This window comes from Lissotriton vulgaris, chromosome 1_1 (genome assembly GCF_964263255.1).
Source record: "Lissotriton vulgaris chromosome 1_1, aLisVul1.2, whole genome shotgun sequence".
Classification (NCBI taxonomy): domain Eukaryota; kingdom Metazoa; phylum Chordata; class Amphibia; order Caudata; family Salamandridae; genus Lissotriton; species Lissotriton vulgaris.
In genome coordinates, this window is record NC_141685.1 from 1,020,898,989 (window position 1) to 1,020,922,164 (window position 23,176).

Genomic DNA, 23,176 nt, shown 5'->3' on the forward strand with positions numbered 1-23,176 from the left:
AGATGAGTGTATAGATTACAAAGCAATGAAAAGAGATTAAATGATGATATGCCAGGGTACTTCTTGAACTGTCTTTAGAAATAATCGCTAGTATCCAAGATGAGAGGTGTGTGACATGATGGTCCCCACAGACACTGTTCCATTATTATATTTGAATGAGGTTATTATAGACCAAAACTTTCGTTTAAAAGAGCCACACTGTTGGATACAAGAGTGATTTAGAATCCCGTTGGTGAAAAAACACAAATGCCATAAGTAAGATATAAAGGGGCTGAGAAATGTAGCTGATTTAGTACGATATAGAGCGAAGATCGGGAACTCTGAGTCCTTACAACAGAGTATAGTCTGCTAGGAAGGTTCCTCTGAGAATGTGGCAAACAGAAAGAGGGGCACAGCTCTATTCGCTCTAGCTCTGGGGAGGGCAGACAGTACGTATTATACAGGGGTCATGTGTATTCCTTTATACCCAAACAGTGTGTGACTACAGGGCAACACTACCCCTCCTACCCCAGTTTCGGAATGGCTTTGGTGAAACTTGGGTAGGGAACATTGAAATAGGACTTTTGGAAACACTTTGGGCCTGATTACTAGTCTGGCGGACTGAGGACAGCCAGACTCACGGTGTGCTTCAGTCGGGGTCCGACTGCCCATTATGAGTTTGGCGGTCGGATCGCCATTGCATCTCCGCAACTGCAAGGGATCAGAGATCCCTAGTGGTGGCGCTGCAGTTTTGAGGCCGGAATATGCTTAGCGGGATCACTGCAGTCTAGCCAAGCATATTACAAGTTACCTCTCCACTACAGTTTTCATGGTGGATCCTCCTCCATGAAAACTGTGGTGGAACGGAAACAAAGGGGGCCCTCTGGGCCATGGGGTGCATGCAGGGGGGCACATGGTGTGCCCCTGTGTGTATGCAACCCCTGTACCTGCACTGCATGGCCTGCACCAGTCCATGCTGTGCAGGTACTGCCTTTGACGTTCCCATTGCCGTGCCTATTTCATAGGCACCTCCATGGGAAGACCAAAGAACTGGCCTCCAGTGACCAAAAAAAGTCATAATCTGGTGGGCGGTGCGCACATGGGTTAGGCGGTGTGGGAGCGGGATGCCGGCGTGGCGATCCCGCTCTCCCACTGTCAAACTCATAATCAGGCACTTTGGGCTCTATGTGTTTGTGTGTGTCCACATGTGCCCTTCACAAGGTGTTAATGCACAGTGGGACTCCAAGATAAAACAATGGAATAAAATGTTTCTACAATATGGTAAATTACCAATCGCCTATCCCAAAATGGTATGAAACTGACTTTAAGATTTCTTTCTATAGGTAGTGCCTGAGCATGTTTCTGGTATTGGCAACTATGGCCAGAATTTGATTCCCTATACTCATTCTATCATACAGGAAGGAGGGGGGTAAGTTGGGTAGCTATTATGGGGAATCTTCATCCTGACGAAGGCCAGCGACCCTGCTGTATGCACTCATCAAGAAATGTTAAAAATAACACTAAACTTTCCATTATGGTTAGTTAGGCTTTGCTGAAAGATAATGTTAAGCTATCCCATTTTAATATGTCTCCTTTGGCTCAGTCGAGTTTGGAGATAAACATTGTGCAACTTGAAGAACTGATTACTTGGCCAGAATGATTTTAAAAACAAATTCTCATCTAGATAGAGAATATCAAGTTTCTAAAACATCTATAATGCATAACCTCCCTTGGCTCTGCTCTCCAGAAAGTTTCAGAATAAATCTAAGCTCTTTAATAAACACCTATGAAATGTTTTATTGAGAGTCAGGTTAGGCATAAACCCAACATGGAGGATAAAATGGTTGATAAGAAGAATCAAATATAATGATGGCTATTGCCCATGTTCCATAGGAGTCAAGTTTAATACAAACCATCTCATCCACTGTTGAGTATTGATCATAGAGCATAGAAAGAAAATACTTTAACAGGTGGTTTTGTCCTGTGTTGAGGCAAAGCATATTTTATTTTTTGGGGTGGATTTCTGGTAATTTTGATTGCCTTTGCAGTTTATATTAAGACTGTCCTAAAAAAGAGTGTTTTGTTTAAATACTTCAAAATAACATACAGTGTGTGGGATACTGCTATCTCCAAGAAAAAGGGTACTGTTACAAGTAGAGGCACTGTATTCTTTAATTGCCATTGATTTTTTCTGACTTTAGATTGGACTAGTACTTTAGTATATTAAGCCTGCTTTACAAGTGCTGCCTGTGGAAATGTCTTCATGAAAATTGTAAGATAGCATGCAGCATCGAAAAAGAACGGCTTTGAGGGTTTAAATAGTCTTTATACTTAGTAGCTGACTGGTCATACAAAACAGTGGCACACAAACATCGTTACACACAAATATCGTGTCAGAAATGTTGACACAAATATTGTTTTTACATACTTATAAAGGTAAGTACAAAAACATTGAGTTAAAAATATCGTTTACACTAATATCATTCAAAATTAGACAAAATATCATTTTTCAATAAATATACAGATTAAAATAGTAAAACATATACATTTTAATACATAACTATAATATAATGTATTTTACATAAATGTAAGTAACATATTTTAAAAATAAATATATAGTTATGTAAACATACACACAAACAGTATGTGTGTATGTTAATATATACATATCTATAACAGACTAATATTAAATATATATTGGCTTTCTTAATTTACTAATATAAAATCCATATATATATATATATATATATATATATATATATATATATATATATATATATATAATATATACACACATACGTACACACGCATACATATATGTATATATATATATATATATACATATAAACACATAAAACATGCAAAAATTAAAAAAGAGAACAAGTAAAAACAAAAAAAGCCATTCACTAAAAATATTAATTAAAAAAAGAAATATTGATCCACACACACATATATATATATATATATATATATATATATACACAGATAATATTTAAAAAAAATTACCTGTATTTGAACAGTAATAAAAATAGTGTAATCTGTAAAAAACTAGACATGCTACTTCCACTGCAGTCTGTGCAACAGTAGGGAAAGCATTGGACTCCAGAGGGGCAAAATGTACTATTTTATTCCACTGCATGCAACAGTAGGGAAAACGTTAGACTCAGGAGGGGTACTATTCCCACTCCAGTTTGTACAAAGGTAGATAAAATGTTGAATGCCGGAGAGGTAAAATTTACTATTCCCACTTCAGTCTTTGCAACAGTAGGGAACATGCGGGAAACCGAAGGGGTAAAATTTACTATTCCCATTCCAGTCTTTGCATCAGTAGGGAAAACGTTGGACTCTGGAGGGGTAAAATTTACAATTCCCATTCCAGTCTGTGCTACAGTAAGGAAAGCGTTGGACACTGGAGAGGGAAAATTTACTATTCCCACTCCAGTCTGTACAAAAGTAGAAAAGCTAGTTCACTTCAAACACATAGCATCATTTAATAACTAATTTACTTGTCTCAAAAAATAAAACTATTAGTATAAAAATGATATATGCATTTAAAAAACAATTAAATATTTTAAATAATATTTTACAATTGTAATAATTAATTCCAAATTTACACATTTGTTATTAATTGATCTTTTAATTAAAAACACACATTATTAGCACACAAACATAGCAACACACAATTAAAATATAATTAAAACAAAAAAAGTTAACATATTAAGTAATGTATATAATAATTATTAATGATTGATTATTTGTTAATTACTTATAGTTGAATAACTTCCCTTCCTATTACTCCACAAACACAACACAAAATATACTTATTAAACAATTTTCATATTTATTAAATTCAATATTTCATTAAAATTAATAATTAATTGATAATTGATTATAACTTAATTACCTTCCCCCACTATACCCCTACAAACACCACAACCCACACCTAAAAAGTAACATAAAACAATAACCTAATTAATTATCAATTAAATTATTAATATTAAATTATAATGAATCAACTAATACTTAATTAATTTCACAGCCTATACACCTACAAACCCAACACATACCCAAAATATCACTAAAATATATAATAATTACACAATCTACATAATTAATTATAAATTAACTAATTAGTAATACATAATTAATATAAAATAATTACTTAATTACCTTCCCGCCCTATACCCCTACAAACAAAACAACCTCCACCTGAAATATCACTTACAAAATTATAATAATTACACAATTTACATAATTATCAATTAAATAATTAATATTAATGACAAATGTATTTTTAATTAATTATAATTAATGAACTTCCCATCCTGTACCTCTGCAAACCTCACAGCCCGCTACAGCAGTATAAATTACTATTACAAATTAAATAAAAAATTATAAATAACAAACTTAAAAACTATATTCAAAATATTAACAATTATGCAAACAATATATGACTTATACAAGGAAAATATTAACTAAAACTCATTCAAATGCTTAAAATGCAATATTTTTTACAACATTATTGCAAATGATATTAAAAAACACAGATAATCTTACAGAACCATCGATATTTATGTCCATTATATTTCTGCATCACGATATTAAAAACTAATTATTTGTGTAGCTCGATAATATGTCCAAATACCGGTCACACTTTGGTATTTGCTTGTCATAATGCTTAAGTCCTGATTGCGAGTTTGGCAGTTCGACCGCTCGAATGCTGCGTCCGCACCCACCAGACCACCATATTACGAGTTTACCACGATGCTGGCAGTGTGGCTGCGGAGATCTTGCAGCAGTGGTGATTAGTTTTCTATATGTATCAATGCCAGTGTGAATATTTCAACTGCTTTTGTGTTGAATACACACATATGAATGATACATGTGGAAAAATCCCATCTACCCAAAATCGAAGTCTGGCTCATATGTGGGCAGTCCAGGCAATGGGTATATGGTACAAAAAGGGCTCCCCTGTATATCGCCGCCAACAGGGTAATAATCCTCGGGTTGAAGATGCTTCTGTCAAGGTGGACCTGAAGAAAGGGATCCACGTCGAATTATGACGGGAAACAGGAAAGGGGTGACTACGCACCCCAAATCCTTCCTTTCCGGCCACTTGAAGCTGACAGTCCCATTGCTGCGGTCGGCTCATTGGAAAGCCAACTTGTAATATGGATGTTGGCAATCCCGCCGCAGTACCGATGAACAAGGCACCGCAATGGGAGCATCAATGGAAGTTCCTGCAGGGCATAGACTGACATGCCCTCTACATGCACCCTGTAGGCCTGAGGCAATAGGGGCCTAAGTAGGGCCCCCTTTGTTTCCTCACCTCTACACTTTTCATGGGGGGCTCACCTCCAAGAAAAGTGTGGTAGATAGGAAACTAGTAATATGCTTGGCGGTGCCACGGCAGCACCACCAGCATATTACTAGCCTAACACTGCTGCGAGATCGCCAGGGATCTTGGATTCCTCGCAGCAGCAGTGGTTCTTTGGCGGTCGAACCGCCATAGTCAGAATATGGCGGGTGGACTGCCACTACGGCAGTCCAGTGGACCGCCGCTGTTGTAATAAGGCCCTTGATGTTTTTTTGTTATTATGAATTACTATGAGTTCAGTAATTTTTTTTTAAACTCTTTATTAACATTGCTCATACCAGTTGACATGTTAATCCATTGGTCACATTGCATCAGATAAACAAGCAATGTACAGTGTAAAGAACAGTCAGTATTAACTACTAACTGGACATTCAAAGTAAGACCCCTTTCCCAGGCCACCCCCCATTCCCCTGTATCATCTCCAAGGACCCCAAATCTTCTTCCATTTTTTGGGGCAACCCTACTTTTGTAAATGGTCTCCTCCACACCAATCAAGGTCCCACTCCCACTGGTCCCACTGTGGAGGAGCCGGCGCCCCCTAGGACCTGTCAATGTTTCTTTTTGCCAATCCGGCTGCCATTGCCAACCAAAGTTCCCCATATCTTGTCCAATCAGTGGGCCCCTTGATCATTAAGAGTAACCATCTGGCACCACCTTCGCCATCGTGTCTGCAACCTTGGTCCAAAAGGTTACTATCTCTGGCCACTCCCACAGTATGTGGTAGCAGGAACCTTCCCACGCGCACACAGGGCAGACTGGCACCCACCCCAAGTGTATAATAGGGTACGGGGGTAGTATACCTGGTGCAGAATTTTGAGCTGCACCAGCTGGAACCAGACACTAATCGCAATTTACCGAGGACTCTGCAGGGCGTCCTGCCAGTTGTCGTCCTCCAAGTGACCCAAATCCCGCTCCCAAGTCACCCTCAGTGACACTAAAGGATCCGGCATGTTGTTTATAAGCTTGTGGTAGATCGTGGATGTGGGCTTTTCAAGGATGGGATCGAAGAGTAAACGATCATACATGGGGGAGTATTCTGGAAAGGAGGCGCCCCCTCGAATATGTGAGCGTATAGCATGTGTGAGGCGTAAGTAGTGATAGTGCTGCGAGTCCGCAGATCATATTCCTTTTGCAGATATTCAAATGAGCGAGGGGCGGCCCCCTTCCACACATCCCCCAAGTATTCAATTCCGATGAGTTGCCAACCCCTAAAGCCCTCTAAGCGAGCTACCTCACTCAGCTGCTTCCCAATCCACAAGGAGGTCCTACCCGTCAGGGATCCTGTGTACTCCAGAAGTCTATTCACCTCCCTCCAGCATTGAACCACCACTCCAGCATGTGAGGGCCTCTCCGCACGTGTCCTGCGGGCGTATAACAATGATTCGCAGTTCTCGCACTGCATCACAAACCGATCAACTCTATAGGCCGGTTCCGACCTATCTGCATACACCCAGTCGTTCACCACCTGCAGCTGGGACTTCCAGTAATATAATTGCTCATCCGGCATGGCCAGCCCACCGTCGTACACCCCCTCGTAAGTTTACTCAACGCTATCCGAGGGTTGCCACCATCCCAAAGAAGCGTCCGCACCGCCTGTGATATTCGTTTAAAAATCCCTGACAGGATCGGATACGACGTGTTCTGCAAAATATACAGGAGGCGAGGTAACGCCAACATCTGAAACATTGCAGCACATCCCATCAGGGACAGAGGCCGCACGCGCCAGTGACCTACGTCAGTGAGAAGGCGTGCCAACTGGGGCTCCAGGTTTCTAGCAAAAAACTCAGCTTTATCTCTGGTAATGAACACCTCCAGGTATCTGAAGCCATCCATCACTAACACTGCAGGGCACCTGGACGGTATCCGCGGAAGAGGGCCCGATAAGGGAAAGATAACCGATTTTGCCCAATTGATTCACTATCCCGAGTAGCTCCCAAAGAGCTCGAAGAGGTGAAGTGCCTGCGCCATCGACTGATAGGGCCTAGCCATATATAGCACGATGTCTTCAGCGTAAAGGTTAATGTCCTCCTCCCAGTCGTCATTTAGCGCCAGGCCCCAGAACGACCTATCCCTTATGATCCAATGAGTCAACACCTCTAGCGCCAAGGCGAACAAGAGGGGGGATAAGGGGCATCCCTGCCTCGTGCCCCGCCGGAGTTGGAAGACTCTGGACACCGATCCATTAACCCGTACGCACGCTAGTGGCTGCTCATATAGGAGGCGCAGAAAATCGGGCCAAAGCCAAGTCTCCGCAGGACCATGAAGAGGTATGGCCATTCGATGCTGTTGAACGCCATGGAGTAAAACCAAAAAAGGCTTGGGTCCTATCACTACCTGGCCTAGACCACTCTAACTTACTAAACAACAAAGTGGCCAGATAGGTTCTTTTGACAATCTTATACCACACCTAGCCAAATAATCCTAAGCGGGCAAAATGTTTATTTCATCACTTTTACTTATTTACATGTATTTTTTTTTTCATGACATTTCAATATATCCGAAACAAAACACCACCAGCACAAATATACACCATCAATACATAAACATTCATAAAAAATCAAAAAGACATGATACAGACAATCAATGAAAAACATCAATACAGACACCATATAAAAAGTGGAATGCCTCCAAATACTTCGTTTATGGGGCATCAGTCCTTATGTAATATATACAAACAAGCGGACAATGAATAGTTTACATGGGCCTGCTTGTTTACTGTGCTGGAAGCTATTATTATTTTGACCCTTTGTAATAAGGACCCATGTTTGCACGAGTAGAACGTGTACTGTCTCGAAGAGGGGTGGTGTGCCCGCCATAAGTCGCTCAGGCCTAAAGCCTCCAGAAATCCCTGCAGTCCATGCTCACCCATGAATCCCTGTCCCCACCCGATCTATCAAGGTTAGCGTTCATAACAGCGTTCATGTCTTCACCTACCAGGAGAGTCCTCAAGGGAAGACCTGCCAAAAAGGAGCCCAATCGCGCGTAAGTCGTGGAGTGGAGGCCCGGCGGGACATAGCAGGATCAGAATACAACCGCCTGTCCTTCCCATCCACCCGCCACTGCCACCATGCAGCCAGAGTCGTCGGTCCACGCTCCAGTGATCACTATAGGAAAGGACTGGCGCATTAAAATGCCCACTCCCCTGGACCCAGACGTGAAGCCCAAGTGGGCAGCCATTTTGTACCCAAAGCAGTCTAACGCTTGACATCTGTTGCCCCGCAGGTGCATCACCTGCAGGAGAACCACATCAGGGTAAGGTAAGGTAAGGTAATTTTATTATGCATAGTTAATTAAAACCAGTGCAAACATTTTACAAAACAGATTAAATATCATAAAAGAAGTTGTGTCTTTAAAACGTCATTAAAAGAGCAAACAGTAAAAGCCCAATACAAATTTCCAGATGCGTTACTTTTGGGTAAGAGCAGGTGTCATTAAGTTCAAATTAGTGTCTAGATGCTGTGTAATGTTTTTTGGCAGTTTCTGCTCAATTAGCGCAAGGAACTTTACATACCTGCAGTTCAGTTTTGTGTTTGCAGGGTTAAGACAAGCCAGTACTGCTTGCCTTCTAGTGCGAGTTCCTATCTGTCTAAGTTGGTCCTTTAGGAACAGCTGGCGTGCTGGCCTGAACTCTTGGCAGAGGCAAGTCATATGAAGTATGTCGCCCTTCTCTGTATTGCAGAAGGTGCAGGGTTCGTGGCCATTGCTCCTTAGCCATGGTGGCAAATGCTCTCTGGTAGGCAAGACCCCTAGTCTGTATTTCAGAAACTTCAGTTTTATTGTCTTGGGATAACCCTGGCTGAAGTATGGTTGAGGTGTCAGGGATTTATATGTGTTTATGGTCATCCATGCATGGTTTCTTTTAGCGAATGACTCTTTATCCTCTAGTAGTGAAAGAGTTTTGACAGTTTTCCAGACCAGTTTTTTAAATGCTTTGTGGCCGAGTTGCAAATCCCAGATCGCAGTTAGTTTGGTAGTCCCCAAGGCTGTCTTCAGGTAAGATCTTGCCTGAGATGCGTCCCTTCTTTGAATGTCTTGCCATAACAGCTCATTTAAAGTGTTAGTAATAGCAGAACGAAGTTTGTGGCAACAGATGATGTAAGCTCCCTGTCTTGCAAGAGCTTGTTTTTGTAGTCCAAATTCCAGCCTGAGTTGGGCGGGCGATGTATAGGATGGGAGCGAAAACATTGTTCGGTAGGCTTTTGTCTGGATTACGTCCAGATTCTTGGCATCTCTCCCACGTAGAGCCTCGCTGCCGTAGCAGATGGATGGTAGTAGCTTAGCCTGGATGATTTTCAAGTAAGGAGTCAAAATTGGTCCTGTTAGTTGGTTAGCTATGCTTTTTAATGTGGCGGCAATACAAGACGCTCTACTTTTTGCTTCCAGCATTTGCTGTGAGAATGAACCATCTTGGTCGAAGATGACTCCCAAGTATTTATAGTCCGAAGCTGGCTCAATATTTTGGCCCCCCAGTGTCCATATCTTCTGCGGCTTTGTGTATGTTTATTGACATAGTGCGAGTTTTGCTTAAATTTATTTTTAGTTTGTTTTCCATGGCATAACTGTGCATTTGAATTAGTAGTTGCTTGAGGCCGATGTAGGTATGGCTCAGTAGCACGACATCGTCTGCGTACAGAAGGTTGCTCAGGGGTTTCCCACATCAGGGGAGTGTCGCTTCCGGTGCTGTAGCACTAAAGTCCTTTTAATCTTATTGCCCAAGCCATTGACGTTCCACGTTCAGATCTTAACCTGTGTCTGGGAACCCATCCTGAATGAGTGTCTCCCCAGCTGTACGAATGAACACTGCTACCCTGTAGTGAGCCTCCGTCAACCACCCCGCCAAAGGACTGACCAAGTAATGAGCATAACAAACCTGTCCCTAAGAAACAACCCCCTCCCACCCGCACATACCCAACAACCCATCCCCCCAACACCCCCCTCCCTGCCTCTCTGCCAGGTGAGCATCCAACCACCCACCAATAAAACGTGTAGAGTGCCTGTCACCCCAATACCACAACTAGAACCATGCTAGAGGAATTGTGGGACGGCTGACCTAAGTGAGATGCATAGGTACCATGACAGATCACACCCCCTCCCGTGCAATACAACCCCCACCTTCAACATTATACCCCCGTCACCCGGCCCAACATTCATACCAGACCCAGGCCTGTGGGCAGACTCGGTTAATGTCTCTCGCCAGGGTCACGGAGCGAGACAGTCCTTGACCCCCTTACCTCCAAGGTAGCCAAACTGCCGGCCACCCATCCCTTCAGCCCAAAGTCACCGTTCGAACAGGGCCATTGTCTGAGCTTCGCAAGCCTACACCATACCAGAGTCACTCCGCATGCTGCCGTTCACCGTCCCTGGGAACTCTCACTGCGTCCGGGCCCGCCTCCCGGCCACCTCGTTCCACCTGCGTGTCGTGCCGCTTCCCCTGCCGACCAACAGAGCGCCAGCCTTCCATCCAATCGGTGGCGTCCGCTGGCGTATTGAGGAAGTAGGCCTTGTCTCCATCTAGAACACTAAGCCGTGCAGGGAATAACATCATATACTTCACCCCCTTATCTCAAAGCGCCCCCACTTTATCCCGTCAAAGGAGTGGCCTTGTCGCTGTACCTGGAGCGTGAAGTCCGGAAAAAACCAAATGATGGCCTTATCTCGGTTCAGGTCCCCATTGACATGTGCCGCCTGCAATATGGCATCCCCATCTCTGTAATTAAGGATGCAGGCAATGATTGTGCGTGGGGGGCTCCTGGCTTGGGCTTGCCTCCCAAGGCTCTGTGCGCCCGCTCGACCGAAAAGAAATTCGAGAGGCGTTTCGGCTTCAGGTGGTGCAAAATAAGGTCCTCCACAAAGAAGTCCGTCGAGGGCCCATCCATTACCTCCGGCATCCCCACTATGCGAATGTTGTTTCGCCTAGCTCGGCCTTCCTGGTCCTCCAGGCGGGCATGAATGTCGGCTTGGTTCTTGGTGAGAACGGCCACCTGTTCCTCCAACCTCTACGTCTTTGCCTGAAGCCCGCCTATGCCGGTCTCTGCCGCCGCGACTTTTTCGGACATTTTGCTGAAGTCCGCCCGCATGAGGTTCACCTCCTCTGTCACGAAATCCAGTTTTGGCTCCATGGTGCCACGAAAATCATTGATGGCCCTCATTATGTCCTTCAGGGACGGGTCCGGGCCCCCATCATCATGGTCGTCGTCATGTCCGCCACCCGTCGCACCCCGATCTCGGGTCATTGCCACTGTGTACCTTTCTATCTGGTTAGATTGGCCCGGTACTCTATTCCGACCCATTATGGGCCCGGCTTCTCGGAGGCACCAGGACCCCAACTGGCCAGGAACCCCCTCCACTGGCTGTGGTCTCTGTCTATGGGACCCACCGGACTAGATGTAACCCCCGGGCCTCCGAATCACTGGCCCCCTGCCCCCACGGGGAGACCCGTCACTGCGGCTGGCACTCAAGTCCGTCAAACACACCTGCCCCGAAGCGGCGCTCAAACCAGAGCGGGTGAGGCAGCACCGGATACTCCAGCAGGGGGACCGTCAATAGGCCGCAGGCCCAGGCTCTAGGTCATCACCCCCGGCATCCAGAGGGCCACGCACCGGCTGAAGAAGTCTCCGTCCAGTCACTTTGGAGGGCCCCTCCTGCTGCCGTGTGCTCACGCTGCCCCGGGCCCCCAACAGACACCCAGCAGCATCGGCCTCCCAGGCGGACTACTTCCACCGGCCGCAGCTCACTATTCAATGTGGGATCCCCCACGGCAGTCGTCGCTCTCAGCAGAACACCTTACTGTGCTTGAACTGCGTCCCAGGTCTCACTGAGGCAGCAATGTCAGGGGCCACACCACTGGGGACAGTTCACTGGGCCCGAAGGCCGGATGTGCCCCACGACCACTGAAGAGCCGCTGCTCCTCGCTCTCAGGCCGCCTTCTATCACCTGCCGCAGCTCACTGATAAACATCGGAGCCCCCCAAGGGCAGGCGTTGCTCGCTGCAAGACACCTTACTGTGCTCGCTCAGCACCCAGGGTCTCACGGAGGCAGCAGTGCCGGGGCCCACTTCACTGGGGACAGTTAACTCATCCGATAGGCTGGACATGCCTCCCGACCACAGGAGCGGCTGCCATTTTAGAGTGATCTCTGTCGATCCCCTCCGTTCCACCAGTTGTTGCCTGGGACACTCGAGGCTGCTGCAAGTCACTGTCGCCGACCGCTCCCACAGTCGTAGGTGCCCTCCGCAGTCGCTCTGGTATGCGGATAATGACGGATTTTCAGGGGAATATTTAGGTCACTAGCCCAGCACACGTACTACGCCGCCATCTTCCCCGGCTGCTGGCCACGCCCCCCCCTATGTAGTTCAGTATTGAACCTTAGGATGACCAATGTTAATTGCAAGGAGGTGGCGATATTGCCAAATGTTGCTGCGTTTTTATAGCTCATTTGTGTTTGTGCTTGTCATATGTTATGTAGTTGACAACATATGAAAGGTGTGTGTATTTTTTCTACAGATCATTCTTCTGTGATATTTACTATATGATTAATATTTATGAAATTGTGAGGAGATTTAGATTAATGTAAGCTCCCTGTATACCATTTTGCTTCGTAATTCATCTGAATAAATCCCATTTTTATAGAGTACTGGATGATATTTTTCAAACCTTTCTCTTATGTCTAAGAACATTTTTATGGGCTTCATCTTTCACATGACACTGCTGCCTGGTTGTTTCATCATCATAAAACATCTGCATGTAGTTAGTAGTCTGGAGTTCCACCACAGCCCTCAGCTACGGTGCAGAATGCACCCACGTTGACAATTTTATGTTCAGTGTTGTCAGACTGCTTAACTCCTGATTGTACCGCTCTACTCCATAGGCGCTGGAAGTAGCTGCAGCACCCTCAAAATAACATTGCTGGAGTTCAGAAGGTGACTGAGCAATAAAGATGTCTTTAAATGTTGTGTTTTATCTTGCGCATTTGTTCTGTATTCAAAGACAAAGGTCACATTTCAGGCTATGTTTTCTGACAAACATTGCTCGGTAGCTGGTGTTTACTTTTATTTCTCTGACTGCAAAGTGACATTTTGTAAAAGTGACCTAGGTGACAGTTTTGCTATGGTACAGGAAGTGGAAGGAGAGGTGAAGAACATTTACATACTTATAAATGAACTATACACATACTTCAAAATATATTGGCAATTTGGAAAGTGCAAATGAACCACATTTATTGTAAACTAATTCTGAGGTGAAATGGGAATAAAGATTTTAATGGGATCAAAACAATTCAAGACCCTTTACTTGGGGATGCACTAATGATATTTATTTGTTGAAACCCGATTTCCAAACATTGTCGTTTGTGCTTTATATAGTTTTGCCTATAAAACTGCACATCTCTGCAAATGTAGTGCCTATTTTAATGGAGAATATACCGACTACATAATAAACCCTTACCAGCCTCCTGCTGAAGGGGCGTGGCACATTTTCTGTGTCGTTGGATTTTTCACAATCTCTAGGACTTCAGTGACATAACCTCAAAGGCAACAGCCCCACTGTGAAATTGTTCCAGCACCACTTCCCTACCCTGCATATGGACAGAGATCCGCTGCCAGATCATATAGCTAGGTGTGAATGGATTACACTCCAACGCTCACAAAATCTCAGATCTGGACAGACAATGCGTATATGCTCCACTCTCCCCAGGTATGGGCCAGAGCATCCCCTTGATCATGCCTCCCGGCTATGGACACGATGAACCCCTCTGAGAAGATCCCTTGCATGTGCCTAAATTGTATCCCTCTGAGCACATTCCCCAAGGTTGCACTGATTTTAACACCTCCCAACCATTCTAGCTGCATTCTTCCCAGGCCCCGTACCTTCTCCAGTTTGGAGAGGGCCAGAGAGTAATGGTCCTTGGCTTTGAACTGCATGAACCTCATGTTGGCCGGATGGGTCAGCTCGGTGATGATGTTCAAGCCCGGAAACAACCTGCATTGGAGGAGAAAACACTTTAATCCTCAATGAATCACAGATTTAACCTCTACTTACATTATCCACAGAGTAGCATACCTTTCAGCCTTCCCTCCTATCACTCAGTCCATCACACGCTTACAACACTCCCTTGCTATTCGTGTTCATACTAATATTCATGCACATCACTCGCGCTAAGCCTCAGGAATTAAGACACATCCAGGACGGCTGTCACGAATGGCAAAAGTAATAAGCCTTGGAATCCAATGACATCTTCCTTCAACTAGGATTTCTTTATTCAAACATAGGTAATGTAGATTCGTTTTTATTTATTACATTGTAGCTGCTAATAGAAAAATGTGCAAACTGACAGAAATAGAGGTCCTTCTCTCACCATAAGAGACATGTGTACTGATAGAGAAACATCTCACTGACCAACCACGGACACCCATACATTGACTTCAAGAGAGGGACGTCTCCCCCCCACCACCACCCATCTGACACATATACACTGACAGGAAAGGAGATGCCTTTTACTGACTGGCCATAGAAACGTATACGCAGCTAGCAAGAGTTGTGCCTCTCACTCATCATAAAGAGAAACACACTGATTGCAAGGGAGGTGCTCATTTCCAACCACAAAGTGATAGCCACTGACGGAAGGCTAAGAGCCTTTTATCAATCATAGCAATGTATACACTGATGATAGCAAAGATGTTGCCTTTCACTAGCTGTACAGATAGCAACATTAGCAGCAAGAGATGAGTCTCTCATTGATCAAAGGGACATATACACTGACAGCTAGAGAGGAGTCTCTCATTGATCAAAGGGACATATACACTGACAGCTAGAGAGGAGTCTCTCATTGATCAAAGAGACATATACACTGACAGCTAGAGAGGAGTCTTTCATTGACCATAGGGACATATACACTGACAGCTAGAAAAGTGCCCTATTAGTGACCATTGAAACATAAACACAAATCGCAAGAGATGTGCCACGCAGGGCGGCTTCTCTGCAATGGCAGAGGAGCGTAGCCCCACTGGCTCAGGGCCAGCAGCTAAAAAATAAAACAATATTTCATTATAGTTTTATTTTTTAGCAGCTGACTCAGCCAGTGTGTAGAGAGAGGTGCGGCTTGGCCATCGGAGGAGGAGTGTTATATGCACTTTTTAAGTGCCAATGTGTGTTTGGCCGGCCGTCTCAGGCCAGCCAAACACACATCTGCACTTAGGTTTCTTCAGCCCGGATGTATTGAACAGCCAGGTTAGAGGCACAGCACAGACTCCCTGTGCCTGAGCGAGCATCTTTTCAGCCCGCTCAGGCCAATCACCGCATTGCTCTCATAACATGACAGCAGCTCAGGGATTGGACAGGGAGTCTGATGCAGCCCCAGTGCCTGCTGGGACAAGGAAGAAGAACATGACCAGGCGTGACCCGGGAGGTGGGCGGAAAGTTAAGTAAGTTTTCCTGCTTTTATTATTAAACTACTACCTCCCGCTCGTCCCCTCCCCGTACCTCACCACTTTTTGTATGTGAGGACTGATACTGGTGCCACATAGTGATCATGGTGACATTTACATAAATAACAAGTGTGCATGAATAGTGTCTCACCCTCTCTCTCTCCGGCTACAGAGACATTTTGTACATATTGAGAGCAAGTGTGGGGTCTCTCACTGGCCACAGAAAAAAGTACACAGACAACAAGTGAGAGAACTTTATTGCCCATCAAAACAACTTGCAAAGCAGCTGTGTGTTATTAGAAGGGACTGATGGTACTGATCTAACTAGTGCAATCATGAATCAAGATAGAAATTCCAGAGCCAATCAGTGCAGATACACAAAAGATGACCAATAAGAGCCAACGGAAATACTTACCCAACTGGTGAATATCGTTATAAAAAGACATATTGGATAGAGACCAAGCATGTATGACATTAAATTGATTGGCGAATGCCAGACAACTAGTCAGAAGTTGGCACAGGACGAAAATTTAGAACAGTAAGAAGGTTACATGCAACTAGTAATGCCCAGAGAAGATAGATTCAAGAAAAAAACTGCAATGAGGAAATCTGAAGTCAAAATCCGTTGACTGCCTGTCAATATTTGAGATTGAAAACGTCCCATGTCTGAGCAGCATTGAATACCATATCAGATCAAGAGACACATAGTGAAAGCTGAGGGGACAATTTGGACTTCCTGAGCTACCTATATTTGAAATAACTGCTTAAACACAATATCGATAAAACCAAGATAAGTCAAGAAAATGAATTGTGTACTTCCAGCCGCAGATTTAGAATTTTCAATCCAAACACCATAGCAGATGGCCCAAAAATGTTATATAATTTTCTACTCTAAGCAAAAGAAGGATGCTGAGATTTAAGGACAGTATTTTGACAGGCCAAAATGCGAAGTAATTAGGTAACTCCGAGAACAACTCACATGTAAACGCTGGGCCTGATTCACAAAGGTAAACTTACTTTTTAAGTGTGTTTACTTTTTTTGGTATTCTTAAACTATGAGTAAATTGTAAGTTTACGACTTCTGAGATTCCGCAGTCGGGGCAGAGAACTCTGCACATAAAAAGATAAGATAGGCCCATTTTTTATAAGCGAAGCTCTCCACTCCCAGTGTGGACTCTCCACAGTCTCAAACATGCTATTAACCAGCAGTTTGTGAATATAATAAAACCATAAACTTACACAAAAGTGTAAGTTCACCACTAAGGTTTGTACTGAACTCATTGCCCTGGAAAGAGCATTACTATTCAATAAAAATTGCCTCAAAATTTTCGGTAATTACATCTAACAATTGAGAGCAATTTTACACAGCATATCCCAAATGTTTATGGCTGTAAACACATACTATATCTGAAAGAGAGTATTAGTAATGGATTCCTCACCTTAGAATTGCCACCAGGCATCAGACTGGCTCCAGAGAATTTTTCCTCAGCAGTACCGCAGCGCGTTGATTGGTGGCGTTGGTTGACTCCACATTCGTCGTTGGTGTCGTGGTCGCTTGAATGATGTTGTGGTATCCACTTAGACGCAGACCTCGCTCGCTGATGAAGTCAGTTCTTTCTTTTTCCACGGCAGCCAGCGCAGATACGGAGAGAGCGGTACCTCGAGTCACTTTTTGACTCAATTTTTTTGACATTTGTCAACATCATTTTTGAGTTGCTCGAATCCTGGTGCATGGAGCGATGTCACGCCGGACCGGCTTCAAGGCTTGCGACTCCTGTCGCAAATTGATGTCATCACGGGCCTGCACCTCGTGTGCCTTTGGTGCTTGGAGCATGACCATGACCCAAAGTTGTGCTCCGACTGCGGGGCCATGAACCCGAAGTCTTTGCGGGAGTGGTCCTGAAAGCTTCTCGAGGCCTGGCAGTCCTCTCCGCGCCATTCAAAGTCCCGGTCGAGAGGGAGGTCGCAGGACTGATCGCAGAGCCACCACCACCACCACTCGTCATCGAAGTCTTCATCTTCTGGTAAGTCGAAGCACAAGAAGAAGACAAAGAAGCATTGTCGCTCTTTGCTATTCCCCGTCCGCAGGACGACGTGACGCCGGAAGCGGAAGGTAGACGCCCGGGTCTGCCCGTGGAGCCTGATGGGTTGATTCCGGCCTTCCCTCCCTTTCTGGGAGCTGGAGAGGCCCCTGCTCAGCTTCGCAACTTTTACGAAGCCTTGCATTCCATCTTTGGGCAGCCCGACTCCACCGGCGCACCCTCGGGCCCTGTGGTCTCAGTTGGGGGCTCTAGGCCTATGAAGCCGGTGGCTTTGGCTCTGGCACCGCAGGGCCCCCAAGGATCCAGGATCCAAGCCCGGGACCCCTATCGGAGCTGGTCGACCTTGTGACACCTCCTTCAGCGCCAAATCCAGTAACGACACCTGCACCCCCTCCCACGCCAGTTGTGTCCCCAGCCAGCGTCTGTCCCAGCCTCCCCTTCGATGAGTACACAGCACCGGACCGAAGTCATCCGACGTCGGGACCTGCGCTGACCAGTACTTTTTTTGCCCTGCTCTCCCCTGATGTTTCCTACTGCCCTGAGTGGCTACCAGGAGAGGGTGAGGAGGACTGGGGGGGGTCTGTGGACCGTCTTGCAGACCAGTTAGAGGAACCAGACTGGAGAGAGGAGTTGGGTGATGCCAGTGGTCTGGACACCTCCCCAGACCTTGGCATGCTTTCTCCCCCTACCGTGGCTACAGAGGAGAGTGCATCTTTCACAGAAGTGTTGCGAGGGTGGCCGAGGCCTTAAACCTCGAGCTTCCGATGATGCCGGTCAGGACTAAACTGACCGAAGTGCTTCAGCCAGCAGCGGCCTCTTCGGAGCCCCTGCTGTCGTTCAATGAGGCCCTCACGGACATCCTTTTGGGCACTTGGTCCAAGCCCAACACAGAGGCTCCTGTGGATAGGATGATTGCCTGATGCCACCGCCCGGCTCCATGCGACCCATTTTCCTCTTTCACTATCCCACCCCTGAGAGCCTCGTAGTCCAAGTCTCGACTTCTAAGGGCGCATTCCCTAATGCACCACCTGATAGGGAATACAAGAAGCTGGACCACCTCGGGAAGATGTTTTATTCCTCCAGCTTGGGACTTAGGTTGGTGAACACCGCATGTCTCTTGGGCCGTTACTCCCACTCTGTGTGGGACACGGTTGTGCAGGTGCTACCACAGTGCCTGAAGGAGGCCTGGGCCATGCTCTCCCATGCAGTTGCTGAAGAGAAAGATGCAGCATAGTTCGCCCTCCGATGTGGGCTGGACACTGCCGACTCACTAGGCAGGACGATTTCCACATTGGTAGCCCTTAAACGCTACGCCTGGTTGAGGTCTACTGGCTTTTCGGGTGATGTCCAAGCTACGCTTTTGGACATACCCTTTGATGGCTGTCAACTTGTTTGGTGATAAGGCGGACAATGTGGTTGAGCATTTTAAGGACTCCAGGGCTACGGCCAGGTCCTTGGGCCTCGCATCCACCTCCTGCCCAGTGCAGTCTGCCTTTCGACCCTTCTGTGGCTATAGAAGGGGTGCCTCACCACGTTCCGCCCAGAGCCACAGGCCTGCACAAGCTGTCCAGCCCCTGTGCGGCCGGGGGCGTGGGACTCCTTCATGGGTCTTGGGGCCAGCGGGCGAGCCAGTCCACCAGTGCCCCCTCTGCCGCAGCCTCCAAGCCCTCCTAGTCCATCCTTTCAAGGCCTTTTGCCAGGGGGTGGCAGGATTCGCCATCACCTCCCACACTGGCTCAACATCACATTAGACAGGTGGGTTTTGCAGATAGTCCAAAGGGGCTAGTCCCTCCCCTTCAAGACTACCCCTCCTTCCATGCCACCTAAGACCCATCGCAATTCGGAGGATCACTTGGCCCTTCTCCAACAGGAAGTTACGTCTCTCTTTGCCAAGGGAGCCATTGAGCGCGTTCCTGTCCCAGAAGTAGGTTGTGGTTGTTATTCCCACTACTTTCTGGTGCCCAAGAAGTACAAGGGCCTGCGTCCTATCTTGGATCTCTGGAACATCAATCTTTTCCTCCAGAAGGAGAAGTTCAGAATGTTGACCCTGGCTCAGGTCCTGTCTGCTCTCGACCCTGGGTGGTAGCGTTGGACGTGCAGGAGGCTTATTTTCACATCCCCGTCCTGCCGGCCCATCGGCGTTACCTACGGTTCACGGTAGACCACAAGCACATTCAGTTTACCTGCTCCACTTTGGCTTTACCAGCGATCCTCTGGTGTTCACGAAAGTGATGGCAGTGGTTGTAGCTCATCTGCACAGATCAGGGGTTCCAGTCTTCCCCTATCTCGACGACTGGCTGCTGAAGGCGGGCTCGCCCCAGGCTGTCGACTCCCAACTCCAGACTACGGCTGACCTCTTGCATTCACTGGGGTTCACCATCAATGTGCCAAAGCCACACCCGATTACCTCTCAGAAGCTCATTTTCATTAGAGCGGTTCTGGACACAGCGCAGTTTCGGGCTTATCCTCCCGAGCAGCGAGTCGGGATATTCCAGCTATGATTCCGATCTTTCAGCCTCTATCCCGAGTTTCGGTCAGACTGACCCTGAGGCTACTGGGCCTCAGGGCCTCCTGCATCCTGCTGGTGGACTATGTCAGGTGGCATATGTGGGCTCCGCAGTAGGACCTGATGTTCAACAGCATCAGGGGAATCTTTCCGATTGCATGCAGATCTCGGAGGGCACTGCACGTCATTTGCAGTTGTGGCTAACAAACCGGGATTGGGTCAACTGCAGATCCCTCTCCCTTCCCCAGCCAGAGTTCATAGTGATGACAGATGCATCACTGCTGGGGTGGGACGGCCACATGGGAGAGGCGTAGATCAGAGGCCTCTGGTCTCCAGCGGAGGGTGGACTCCATATAAACCTCCTGGAACTTCGTGCGATTGGTCTTGCACTAAAGGCATTTGTTCCCTCTGTCAGGGGAAGAGTAGTGCAGGTCTTCATGGACAACACCACCACCATGTAGTACAGCAACAAACAAGGTGGGGTGGAGTCGTGGACCCTATGTCAAGAGGCTCTCCACCTTTGGATAAGTGTTGAACATCAGGGCATATCTCCGGTGGTTCAACACCAGGAAGGTTCTCTGCGATCCAGGGGGACGAGCTCAGCCGCAGGTGCATGATGGATCACGAATGGCGTGTTCACTCGGAGGTGGTGCAAGGTCTCTTTCAGCAGTGGCGAGAGCCTTGGTTAGATCTATTCGCCACCGAAGAGAACGCGCAAAGTCAGTAGTTCTGCGTGTTGGAATTTCCAAGGCGGCACTCGCTAGGCGGCGCTTTTTGGCGCGAGTGGAGTTGCAGTCTTCTATACGCCTTTCCGCCTATACACCTTCTGCCCAGAGTGCTGAAGAAGATCTAGCGCGACCGGGCCCAAGTCATTCTTGTGGCCCCAAATTGGGTATGAAGAGTCTGGTATCCCGAGCTATTATACATGGCCATCGATCCTCTAATCAGACTGCCTCTTCGAGAGGATCTTCTGTTGCAGCAGCAGGGGACGGTCCTCCACCCGAACCTGTCCAACCTCCACCTCCCTGCTTGGAGATTGAGCGTCAACAGGTGACAGCTTTCAACCTTCCTCCCGAAGTCTGTAATGTTATCTTGGCAGCCAGGCGTCCCTACACCAAAACGGTATACGCCTGTAGATGGAACAAATATGTGGCATGGTGCACAGCAAAGGCTGTGGATCCCCTTTCTGCCCCCTTTTCGGAGGTTCTCCTCTTCATTCTTTCTTTGGCCCAGCAGGACTCTGCTCTGGGCACTCTTAAAGGCTATCTTTCGGCCATTTCAGCTTTCCTTCGGCTGCCTGACCAGCCTTCTCTTTTCAAGTCCCCTATTGTAAATCGCTTCCTTAAGGACATTACTCACTTGTTTCCTCCAACTCCTTTCGTGATGCCCCAGTGGGACTTGAACCTGGTTCTTACTTATCTATGTGTTCTCCTTTCGAGCCACTACATAACTGTCCTCTCAGACTCCTGAACCTTAAAACTGCCTTTCTGGTTGCCATCACCTCTGCTCGCAGGGTGAGTGAGCCACAAGCCCTTTCTTCTAAGCTTCCTTTCCTGGCTATTCATCCATACAAAGTTGTCATCCGCCCCAGGCCTTCTTTCCTTCCCAAAGTGGTTACCTCTTTCCATATAGGACAGACCATCACTTTGCCCACCTTCTTTCTGCCTCCGCACTCTTCTAAAGAGGAAGAGAGGCTCCACCGTCTGGTTCCAAAACGTGCGCTTTCGTTCAATCTGGATCGCACAAAGCAATTTGGGTGGAGGACCAGCTCTTTGTTGGTTATATGGGTGCCAAGAAAGGTCAAGCCGTGCAAAAACAAACCATCTCCCAATGGGTCATTCTTTGCATCTAAATCTGCTAATCCTTAGCAAAAAAGGAACCTCCAGTGGGGTTGCGTGCCCATTCCACCAGGGCGACAGCAGCCGCTACTGCTTTGGGACATGGAGTCCTCCTTCTTGACATCTGCCAGGCAGCTATGTGGGCTTCACTGCACATGTTTACCAAACACTACTGCCTGGACAGCCAAGTCCAGTTAGACAGCTTTTTTGGCCGTTCAGTTCTCCAGGACTTTCTGGTGTGAATTTGGTTTGCAGACCCACCACCGGGGTTGGTATTGCTGGGATATCTATTCTAAGGTGAGGAATCCATAACTAATTGTCTCTTTTAGATGAACAAGTTACCTACCTTCGGTAACTAAATATCTGTAAGAGACATAGATTAGTTATGGATTTCTCACCGCCCCACCCATCCTCCCAGTTCTGCGAATTAAGAGACTTCCCTTTCAGGGCCCTAGTTTTTGTGTACCAGTGGTCAGTGTCTTGCACGGCTCTGCGCTTCGAGCGTGGAATGCCGTGTAAAGAACTGACATCAGCGCACAAGGGCGGCGTCTAAGTAGATACCGCATTGTCATTTCAGCAATCATGAAGCCAACGACGACGCGCAGGGGTACTGCCGAGGAAAAATTCTTCGGATCCGGTCTGACACCTGGGGGTAATTCTAAGGTGAGGAATCCATTAATAATCTATGTCTCTTACAGATATATCGTTACCGAAGGTAAGTAACTTGTTCTTCAGAACCAGAGGCATTGATTTACTGCAATCAGAAAGGTTAGTGGTGTAATGCAAGAAACATATCAATACAAAATTATCAGCACAGATAAAAATAAACGATTTTCTGCTCTGGAACCTTTTTCTTTGTCAGTGTGTTTAAGAGCAAATAAGGGTTGTTCTGTAGCATTCTGTTATCCAGAAAATAATTGGAAAGAAAGCATCCTGGTAAAACTAGTAATAACTGAGGACTAAGAACAACTAATCAGATTCCAGAACTTGAAAATCTATGTTTGTGGGACCATA

General features: G+C 46.4%; 1 protein-coding gene across 1 annotated transcript in view; it reads right to left on the bottom strand.

Annotated features, from left to right (window-relative positions):
- LOC147748440 (potassium channel subfamily T member 2-like) overlaps nt 1-23,176 on the bottom strand; it is an 834,500-nt gene that overhangs the window by 51,078 nt on the left and 760,246 nt on the right. Inside the window, exon 24 of the mRNA XM_086928190.1 lies at nt 14,220-14,331. Coding sequence (XP_086784316.1) covers nt 14,220-14,331 — 112 coding nt within the window. The remainder of the gene's footprint in view (nt 1-14,219; nt 14,332-23,176) is intronic.